Source organism: Opisthorchis viverrini, assembly GCF_000715545.1.
Source record: "Opisthorchis viverrini unplaced genomic scaffold opera_v5_29, whole genome shotgun sequence".
NCBI classification, from domain to species: domain Eukaryota; kingdom Metazoa; phylum Platyhelminthes; class Trematoda; order Opisthorchiida; family Opisthorchiidae; genus Opisthorchis; species Opisthorchis viverrini.
The window spans coordinates 1812791-1824489 of NW_008751685.1; the positions used below are offsets into that span (position 1 = coordinate 1812791).

The 11699-nt window shown below is 46.5% G+C and overlaps 1 protein-coding gene across 1 annotated transcript; it reads right to left on the reverse strand.

Annotated features, from left to right (window-relative positions):
• Positions 1 to 3053: 3053 nt before the first annotated feature.
• T265_02412 (hypothetical protein) lies at positions 3054 to 9327 on the reverse strand (the record flags this gene model as incomplete). Its single annotated transcript, XM_009166645.1, has 4 exons — positions 3054 to 3133; positions 6048 to 6152; positions 7685 to 7960; positions 9240 to 9327. 4 exons carry the CDS (start codon positions 9325 to 9327, stop codon positions 3054 to 3056), a joined length of 549 nt encoding a protein of 182 aa, XP_009164909.1.
• Positions 9328 to 11699: the final 2372 nt, after the last annotated feature.

The window sequence follows — 11699 nt, forward strand, 5'->3', positions numbered from 1 at the left end:
CCTATGGTCCTTGGTGAGTAGATGTTCACGTGGGCCCTGCTGTAGCGTCTGACTAGTCCGTGGAATGTGACATTTGCTGCTGATTGCCTGAAACTGATAGCGTTGATTTTCTACGGGCATATTTGTTAGTCGTCTTCATCATTTATGAAATTGAGACACATTGTCAGCCGTGTTTTTCTTAGCGCACACTGGAGCCATATTCCTGAGTACGACGAGGCGCCTAATTAAAGACCTGGCACAATTCGTCAGGATTATAACCTTTGCTTCACACAAGCAGTGACATCAAGGGATTGCTGCAGCATCGCTGGCACTGTTCTGACAACAAACGGGCGACTGTACTGCAGCAGACGAAAGTGTGTATTGGTTGAGATTTCCTGGGATTTCTCCTCAACTTCAGAATACGGGTAAAATTCGGTCGGATCAGCTCTACCAAAACACTCACCTTCACTGATTTTCGGGTTGGCTGGGGGTACAACTGCTTTGTTAGCCCTTAGCATCAAGATATCTGGTGTGTATTTTGAGTGGCTAGTCAGCTAATGCATGCCAGCCTCCTGTAGGCTTCCCAGTTCCGGGTGAGCAAAGGGCAAGGCTTTATGTGACATAGGGTGTTTCGGCCGGAAAGTCGGTTCATTAATGGGATAATACCCAGCTTGGTCTTTTATTACGTACATTTCCCAGGACCGATGTTGAATTTGGGTGGACAGCTTTGTAGAAAGTGATCGCGTGAAAGCCTTAGAAGCTAGCTTGCTCAAGGGCACCTCCATGAGCTATGCACGCGGAGCCACAAGTAGAACTGATGAGCTTCCGCTACGAATTCACCGCACCGATCTAATCTAGCCCAATGAGATCAAGCCTAATGCACGAAATCAGGTAGCCTGAGGCTTATAGCTTTTAGCTACTGAAGGTTAAGTTTCAAACACCGTCGCCAGTAAGTTTCAGCCTACTTCTAAAAACAATGCAAGCCAATGAGCCAATCAACTTCATGCGAGTTTTATCAATTCGTAAGTGCTTATTTACTGAATAGGATGTCGTCGGAAGTCGTATGTAATTGCCAACAAACTGATTGTTGTCATTCTGAAACCTAGGCAAGTAAAATCAACTTAGAACTCTGACACCTACGAGTTGGATAGCGATTTATTAACTGCACGGTAGTGCAATGGCGAGTGCGGCAGGTGGGATCGTCATAAGTCCTCTGTGACCGCGATGATTCCCCTTGGAACATTTGTGCCGCTCAAACCTTCGATAACAAACGAACTACTAGTCACCGAGATACCACTGCCTTCAAGAGGGCTTGCCCCCTGACTCCATTCTGATTTAGCCGCTTGAGTGAGAATGTGACTGACCGTGTACTGCTGTAGGTTGATTTGGCAATGGATTTCGATGGTTGCGCTCTGTAACGCGTCCCGGTTGATTTTGTAAGGCAGCACAGTTCTTTCGTCTGCAGCTTCGGACGAGTTATTGCAGGATAGTAGAGTGAGGTGTTTAAGCTAGTGCTCTTTCATTCAGCTTAGCTTGAATTACCTGCATTCCCGACTGACAACATCAGAAAAGGTGATAGAAATCGTCGCCGTCCCACCTTGGCCAGCTTGAAAGAAGGGTAACGAATGCTGAACAGCATCGTTCAATAATTGAATATTTTCAGGAGCTTTCCGACTATTCCTCAAAAATGCGGTCCCCGCGCTGCTTGAAACGAGCGAAGTTTCTACACCGTTCATTCTCCAGTGTGCAAAAGTTATGCGGCATCAGTCTGACATCCCATCAGTCGGTGAACATGAAAAATCAGTTTGGAACAAGTTTTTTGCCCGCCCAAACCCGGAGCTAAATGTACTATGAGAAATGGGCTTAAATATCAGCTTTTTTATTGGGGCTGTGACCAGACCGGCTAAGGGAACACTGGGCCCACCGATACTGACTCACCTCAAGTAGACCCGTCCAATTTGAGATCGTCTTAGAGACGAGTAGACATAACTTCAAGTCACATCCTCAGTCATGCGGCCATGCGGTCTCTGAGTCAGTGATTCGCTGCGGTCTAGTTATTGTTAGTTAAACTTCTTTCGTTGCCGTTGCAACAATTCTCAGAGCTGACTAAATCCAACAGGTATCTTGAGTCCCAGCCTGCCAATTTTAATGACCCCAATATCTTAGTTTAGCATCGGTCCTGTTTTTTCAACAGTGGATTATTCAATAAAAGAACCACCAAGGATGCACAAGGTGTGATAGGAACCTCACACCGGATCCGAATGGCTCTGCATCTCAAATTCAACAAAATTGGGTCGCCGCAGACGTGTGCCATTCGGCTTCCAGCACCCGTCATCATCTTCAGGCATTTATTCAGGTTATGTCGTCAAACTGATCTCCAGACCGCACCTTTCTTTGTTCGAATTTATCAGTTGTGTGTCTACATTGCGCGGTGTGTTGGTGAAGCGTGAATTGGCACTTAAATGATTTTCATAACCAGGGATGATTAGTTAGATGGAAGATTTTCGTTTACTCATTAGTAGAAATTTTTTTAACAACTAACGGACCAGTAGTTGCACAGAAAACCCTGAGAACTTCTGATCCGCCGTCCCCTAGCAGCAGGCTACGTTATAAACACCAAATCATCAGAGCACAAATTTAAGAAAGAATAGTAACTCGTATAACCTGCACTGTTTCTGAGTGATAGTAAAGCTCCTGATGAAGCTTCGAGACTTGTTGAAAAAATAGCCAGAATATAGGATTCAACTATGTTGTTTGCAAATTGCTAAATTATTTTATTTACCATTTTACTTGCCGAGTAGGCGAAATATGCACAAATTTACCGGTAACAAACAGAGGCTCTTATAACAGCCTCTGTTTGTTACCGAAGGTATACCTGCAGAGATGTAGAACTCGGAACTAAGTGACTCGTTACTGAGGCACGCCTCGTTGCTTGCCGACACTCCCACACGAAGTGGCTTGAATAGCGGTAAATTGCCGAAAGTCAGTTGTAGTGAATTTGTTGCAGTTGTGCACCTCACATCTGTCCCCACGTAAAAGGGTACCAAGTACTGTGTTGCCATTGGACTGACTGTCTAGCTCACGGTCGCAATTCGCTTTCCCCTATTGGCCTCCAGTGAGAGAATTTGCGGTGGAGCAGGCCGGTTGACTGAGGCTATAAACGAACTCATGCATAAACACGATGTCCAATTTTTCGAAAATGTAGTTTATTCAAGTTGGTTTCATCAGCGACTCAAAAAATTTTACTGTGGGTTCGCAAAGTGCATTTCAGTGTTTTCTTTTAGAGGCACATGGGCTTCATTAAAAAGGGGTAATTTTGAGTAGAGATTTATCAAAAAGTTTGAGGCTTATCTCTGCTCCCACCATTATTGAGTAGGTGACCACCCTAACCATTTTCAGAGCGAGCACACTCTCCACACAGTATCCCAAACAAGCCCATATGTCGCTCTTCGGAACTGAGAGAGTCGACGTGGATACTATAACTGTGTCCGAGCAAGATTGCCGTGGCTTCCAGATGCGAGAAACAGAGTTTGCTCTGTCCCCTGTAGGTGCCGGCAATTTGACCGCCACCATGTGCGCACTTAATTTGTCTTGGAAATCTTGACTTCAGTAAGGCAATATGGATTCAGTTATTTTTGAGTACTAAAAGCAACTTATTCCCATCACAAGTTGCACGAAATCGTGAAATAATTAGATCCCATTAGGGCTAGAAAGCAAACTCTAGAGAACAATATACATGTGCTCAGTAGATGCCTGATTGTCATTTCTCTTTCGGAAAATCCTTGAGTTCATGCCTGTCAGCATCAATTTGCCGGAAGACATCACTAGTGGCAGAGCACGCGCATGTGCATATCGACAGCTGTACGACGGTGCGCGCGACTTTAGGTGACTCATGGATACCACTCAAACAAACTGTCAGTTTGCCACTTTGTTTCACTACATTAACTGTTTGAAGTTTTTCTTGGCTAAAACAGGTCACTGACCCACTTGAAGATATGAATGTTCCTCTAAGCACAAAGGCCAAGCTCTCCACCAATATATCTAACGCGCGATTGAGCAAGCCGGTAGATAAGTAGGCTCGGTAACCGTACGCTCTCAGGTGGGGGACAGTTGTGAGGCATCAGTTCACGTGAGCGATTTACTTAAAAGCTTTGGCCTGTTGCCTTCCCCAGTAGCTTCATATGTTCAAGCCGAGTCGACTAAACGTTCTGTTGGCTGTCACCCGAGGCTTAGCAGTTAGAATTGCTTGGTTTGCGTGGTAGAGTAATAGATGTGTTTTTCCGGCCTAATTTTACTACAAATGCCTTCTGCCATGTTTGTAATAAGCGGGCATGAGGGTGAGTTTAATAGCAGAATGCAACCATACTTGAGTTCAAAAAACGATCCTTCTTCTCAAATAAGGCCTCAGATCACAAAATACCGCGATGCGCTCGAGAAGGTGCAATTTTAGATGCATATTGGTTACAGCAGCTAGGCGAAATTTAAGAGGAACTCGCCAGGAGGCTAGAATTGTTAGGAGGACCTTTGATCCTTACGGACTTCGTCAAAGCCCCTGAAGGTCAGGGTAGTTGAAAGGAACTGTATACCAAGCGCCACTTCGCAAACCAGGAGGTTGGAATTGATGGACTCAGTGCTGCTAGTATTCTTATCAAACAGTGCCCTCTGACCAAAAGCAAATGTTGATTAAACGCAATTCTCACTAGCTACTCGTAAGGGGAGAAATTGTTGTGCGGTGCTGGTAAGGCTCCAAAGATACGTTGACTGAAGTCTGAATGACAGCTTAGGGTGGAATATTGCCCCGATGTTCCAAAGGTTCAACGTCACGCCGGGTCGACTGCCGGAGATTTATGGGTGTAAAACGTTTATCATCATATCCAAAAACCCTGACAAAGGTCTTAAAGAAATAACCTGGCTTAGTCGTTTAGTCCGTACACCTTATGCATTCCAACACGCGTCTTCAACCACTCTTGGACTGTGGATGGGTTGAAATGTATTTTAGTTTCCAACGCGCAGGCTCCCCATTTTGAGCAGTGGTGTTCCACACCGCCTCGACTACTAATGGGACTGGATCATCGTAATGTGTCCATAAATTACGACGAACCAAATCGGTCACAACATGCGAGAGGGCAAAAAAGAATCAGACAAAGTAATTAACTGTGCGTATGACCATGCCAGTGCAACGATTACAGCGGAGCATATGGCCATCCAGAGATAGCGTGCGACTTTGGTTGGCATCAACAGCGGGAGACGGTGGCAGCGCCTCCAGGTGTTACAGAGTGTTGGTTCAGAGCACCAGCGAAATAGAAAATGCGAATGTTTAAAACCTGAGTGAAACAAAGAATCGGTTTTATAAACAACATAAACTCGCGTGTATACCCGCACAATGAGTAACGCGACAAAACTCGGGCAAAATTTGAACTACAGAAAGGGAGCAGGGATACTATTACTCATTCGTATGCCCAGCAGCCAGTGGCACTGCTTATGAGAGCAAAGTAGGACTCGGTCTCAGAGAAACCACAAGTATATTTCAGCATGCCTGAAACTGTGGACTCATTAGAGTTTTTTTTTGGTTGCATCTCTCTGAACATTCTCAACCAATATCATAGGATGATGATTCTACACGCTCAATGGCTAAGTTTGCTCTAGTGAATCATGACTGCCTCTACCAATATGAAGAATTCTCAGTAATTTCGAAGTACCTGATACACAAGGTCCAGAAGTGGAGTAGGAGTATTCCGGAAAGCACTGTGTCTAAGATACGTCACGATAACACATGAAGGTATGCAACATATCAGCTTTGGATTAACGTCATTATTATTTAGCTTTTCGCATCGAATATATGTCCAAAAAAAAAACGTAAATATGGATCTTCATAGAATGCGTCTACACGCAAAGACAATGACAACAATGCTCTAATTGCTGGTGCACATTATGAGACAAGCTGACAGAAAGTACTGGATTAAAACTGGAGGAAAAAAACAAACACCTTTCTTTCCCAAATGCGCATCCTTCCACAAGATGTTCATTCGATGTATAAGAGATGGAGAGTTCCCTCCTTGCCTCCACACCATCCCCAATATCATTGCGTCCCCGCACGTCAATAGCAAGCGACACACCTATCGAGAAGTTCGTCAAAGCGCTTGATGTGCAGCTGTTCCAATATTTGGGATAATCTGGTTAAGGTCGATATCATAGACCAGGAGGATAAACGTGATCACCACACAATCCAGTGTGTAGGTACAAGACAAGGTCATCTCAACCACATTACAAACCGCGTCCACCAGCACTTCGAAGGGAATATCCCGAAGTTCATATCGGACGAATGAAGATTTGCGAATGGATGCATGAGAAAATCGTACGACATTCAATTGCACTCCTACTTAATGTAGAACGAACTGCGGAAATTGAACGCAGTTCCATTCAAATGTTTGGGCACCGTTCAATGTAAGACGTTGGGACGTTGTAGCAGGACATATCGCCCACAAACAACCGGTTTGGACACGTTGATGTAAGCATACGAAGTCGGTACATCCCGAGACGCCTGATGAATATATGTGGCACGGCATTCAAACGAGACACTAAGAAATAGACACGCCGGTGGAAAGGGACGATTAGTTCAAGATGGTAGTGGGTCACGGCAACACATTGAGCTTTAATCATTTGTGAAGTACCGCGCTCGTGCGGACAGGCAGCGTGAACGCCGTGACCCTGCTTGAAACGAGCAAAACATGTCCCCGCAAAAAGAGCAAGACAGAAAAGTAAGGCCATGCACTGGACAAATCTGGGCGCATTAGGCGAAAAATACGCTAAACCACATCGAAAATTGTGTGGAGAGGGTTCAGAGACTAAATGAAGACACGGTTTATGAACGCGTCCCACTTATGCGTGCGTCAAAACACTGGCCGGAGTTTTTCTCTTATTTTGCCGTTTGTTGCAGCATATATGGTGACACGCTTCTCCTGGGGTTTCCGCTACCCCAACCATCTAGCCAGTCGCGCTGCATTGTGCACACCACAGATTCACAAAACTTACTCTCGCATATTCCACTTTACCAGCTTCTGCACTTCCAGTCATGTTGGAACACATTGTGGAAAGCATCCGCTGCTCGGTCATGCGATCAGCCCAACCGTCCGTTGGCAACTGCAATAAAACATCGCCTGTGCATCTGGTGAGACCGTTCAACCGCGGGCTACACCCACTTACACCAAACACGCAGGCGAGCTGCTCGCACCGTCGAAAGTATTTAACTGTTTTCTACTTCATGATAGGGCTTCTCGTATGAGCTGCCAGAACTTATTGGCTTTATACAACAGATCGTATTCGCACACGATTCTTGAAGACTCAGTCAAAGCGGATCATGCTATATCGCGCGGAACATGGCTCGGCTCGTTTGTACGTGATGTGGTGTGATGTGATGTGATATGATGTGATGTGATGTAAATGATAGGGACCAATTTTTCTATCGTCCCCACTTATGCGCACCACGCAAATCATGCCGATGCCCGGCACAAAGCCGCATCAATAATCTAGTCGCACCCACCAGCATTTGTAGACATATCTGATGGCAATGCGGGGTTAGGGGTGGGGGGCAGTGTGACTGGAAGTTCAATAGTCCCACACAACACACACTAGACTATTCATTCTCACAATCGCATCTGGCCACACGATATTCATTCGAACAGCTGGTAAGCAGAAATGAACTCACCTCTTGAGATGCTAAATTCCTTTCTCGCCTCCACACCGTCCCCAACATCATTGCATCCCCGCACGCCAATAACCAGAGGCACACATATCGGGAAGCCCGTCACTGTGGTTTGATGCGCAGCAGTTTCGATGTTCGCGATGATAGGGCTAAGTGTTCTGTTGTACACTGTGACAATGAATCTGCTTGCCACACAGTCGGATGTGTACTTCCATGACACGGCCACCTCACTCACACCGAGATTCCCGTTAACGATCAATTCGACCGGACTTTCGAGGACTATGTATCAGAAGAATTGGACGTTGAGATTAGTTGGATGAGAACATTGTATGACAATCCATTGCCATCTTACTTTATATAGAATGAACTGTGGGAAATGCGTGAAATTCAACCGGATTCGTCCGCACATCTCCATTGTTTGGGCACCGTTCGATGTAGGAGAATGGAAGTTTGCACGAGCGTATATCGCCCACGAATTCGGGTTTCGCCGTGTTGAGGACAGCGTGTCTGGCATGTGTGTTCGTTGCTAAAACATCTGGTTAGTTATTCAACAGAGACAATCAACCGTGTGCTCTCCGAGTGAATTACTTGAGGAAATTGAACCCTACTTATCGCCCCAAGTAAGACACATTGTCGCTTCGACTAGCCAGCATATGGGACAATTTTCCGGGCGCAACCCAATGATCAAACTGAGCAGGACTTGATCCCACTACATTGGCGACTCAAGTGGGTCAGTCACAGGAATCCCAAGGTATTGTTGGGCATGGCTTCTGGTGCCCAGCCCGGCTGATGTTCATTCTCGTGCTCCTCAGAGATACACAGTGATTAGTTCATGTGCACTACGGGCTGTCAGTGATTAGCTAGCCCAGCGTTAGCAAACCCGGTCAATTCAGGAAGTGCAGTTTGGGGTTTTGAATTATCGCGGCGAATTTCTGAGACTCAGTGCTTACCGGGAACTCTGCGCGTACACGTTTGCCGAGCGTAGACCCGTTATAAGAAACGAGTGTGGATCACGTGTGGGTCACGTGTCCAGGCGGCAGCAATGAGGACGGTGTGCGTGAATATTGACCGACTACCGTGAACAATGCGTGGCTGATGTGTCAGATACACGCGTTGAAGATGGTTTGCATTTGTGAAATCGATAACTGATCCTACCGTGTGTTAGTTATGTCTTTTGACTGGACCGAATCAGCAATTTGTGTTTTGAAAACCATGTGTGGCATAAGTCAGTTACAATTACCGGCTGCTGGGTTATTCCAGAATGGCATATTGAGTTAGACTCAAGTTTCGTGAATCATACCAAACAAGAGGAAGCGCTGTGTGGGTAGCGGTAGCGTCGGTGATGTAGGCGACCACCTTGGTAACTGGAACAAGTGTTAGGGACATGGTAGCCTAAAGAATTCCTTCGAGTTCTACAAACAAACGTGACAAGCGAGTACACCAGTGTGGAAATACCATTAAACGATGTAGGCGAAAGATGAGAGGACAACATATTAACAAGGGTAGACTTGACAAGCGCACTGATGGCGCTCTGATGGAATCGCTAATTTATTTTAACCTACCTGTTGAGAGTATGAAATCTTTCCTCGATTCCTCACCATCCCCAACCGAATTGTGTCCACGCACACCAACAACCAGGGACACATGTCGGCAGGTCCGTCAATGTGCCTCAGTTTCGATGTTCGGGGTAATATGCTGACCAGCGTTGTTGTATACAGCTAGGATAAATTTGGTTGCGGCACAATTCGCTGTGTATCGCCATGACACGGACACTTGATCCGCGTCAGCTGCCTTATCAACTACCACATCGAACGGAGGTTTGGGGACTGCGAAGCGGGGGAGAGTGAAACACGCACCGAAATATCATGATGATATGAATATGTCCCATGATCGCGTTGTTTCTTGTGCCGTCACTCCTTATATCTGGTAGCTTGTCAAATTCCCTAGCCATTTTGGATTGCATCTACAGCTTCATCCAGCCGACCATTGCCTCACACCACACGATGTTGTCTCTCATGGTGTTGGGGATAGTGTTTTTATCCCCGTGTGTGAGTGCTTGATTTTGCGTTAATCAGTGTGTTGGGTAAAATAGCTGAACTAAAGTCAAACGACCGTTCCATTCCAATTTCAACCTTGGTCAATCATTCTTATTGTCCTCATGTGTAGCTGCGGACTCCCCGGTATCGTCCCAGTTCACGCAGAACTATGATGATTGCAGCAATTAATATTCCCATGCCACATCGACCGTTGGGCGACGTCACCGATCGAGATGACTCACTTGCCGTATACAGCTGGGCGGCAGATGAGGCATGCGAGTGCTCACACATTTCACGTCGCGAATTTCACGCATTCCCTGTTCTGTTTCACCACACACAACACCACACCATACTACGACACACCACACGAAGCCACGCCAACGCAAGACCTGCCGCGTCACACCACCCAACTCACCCCATTTCGGCCGGTCTCCACACATTTCACGTCGCGAATTTCACGCATTCCCTGTTCTGTTTCACCACACACAACACCACACCATACCATACCACACCACACCACACTACGACGCACCACACTAAACCGTACCACACGAAGCCACACCAACCCATGCCCTGCCGCGTCACACCACCCAACTCACCCCATTTCGGCCGGTCTCCGCGGTATTCCCAGCATTGGGGCAGTTATAGTTCGCCGTGCGCCACACATAGCTGTAGCTACCGGGCGGTCGACCTCCGTAGGAATTAAAAAAAGGGAACAAATTCTACTTTCCAATCCCAAAACCAATCTACTTACCTCTTTGTGATGTTCTCACATTGAATCAAGCGTTGCAACATGCGGGATTCGATTGCATTCCCGAAATCCTCTCTATTGATGTAGGCTGTCCCTCTGTATCACACAAGTGAAGCACACAAGTAATTTAACCAAACTGGCTGCCTCTCGCTATACTGAAGACTTCGGCTGCGCAACTCCGTTGATCCGTCTGCTGCTAGAGCTCTGCATCCATATTTGACTATCGCAGCATGCATCCGTAGAGTGTCGGGTGATTCTTCTTGACTGCATATACTCTGCTATTCAATTATGCGTGATTCGTTCGACAATTTCTGCGAAATTGTCTCGACAGAGTGATGTCCCTGCATTCTGTTCACTAAGTCTGCTTACCCGAGTCAGACTGAAGCCATCAGTCTTCCTGTGTTGACCACATCTTCACACTCACTCGGGTGCGATATGCACGGACGACCAACAACCTCTGTGTTCCTCCACTCAAGCCATGTGTTCGAGTCTAATGATTCACAAGTGATCTTAACCACACTTGTTCGGAAGACAGGCCACACAGGTTTGTGCAGGTTATCGGTCCCTACATTTACCTGTTTCTGGGTGTGTGTATGTGTGCATGATGAGGTCCCTCAACGCTTCCAGAATCAAAGTGGTGTCTGTTGATCTTGTGTATCCAGTGTGCCCCTGGTGAAAATTGTCACCGATGAGGAATTGATGCGAATGCTCAAAGGTCTTTAAAGTTCCGTGTTCCAGTTATGGCTGGTGAGAGCCTGGCTGATCCGGACTTCGCAAGCGGTATCGTGCACATGCCTGGCCTGANGCCCTGCTGAACAAACTGACCATCGAGATTCCATGACATGCGCATTACATCTCCAAAGTGTGAAGTCCTGTTTCTGAAGATGCGGTCGGTGAAAAAACAACTTACGTTTCAGTGAGACTATCAGGATGCAGTGGGAAGGTTAAGAGCCTCAGTGGTCCCAAATGGCTATAACGGATATGTGCCTGTATAGGTGAGTGCCAAAGAATCAAGTGCAAGAAGCGCGTTCGCTAATTTGCGTAACCTCTTGCGTCAAAATGGTATACTACAGGGTATTAGGCATTGGTTGTAACTGGCCATAATAAGGATGGTGTTGAGCGCAACAAAATCCAGGGGCTCGACAGTGAGCTACACATGCTGAAACGCCGCCCAGGCGATGTGTTTTGTGTTCCGTGCCTCGTTTGGAATGACGCAACGTACGAGTTGGCC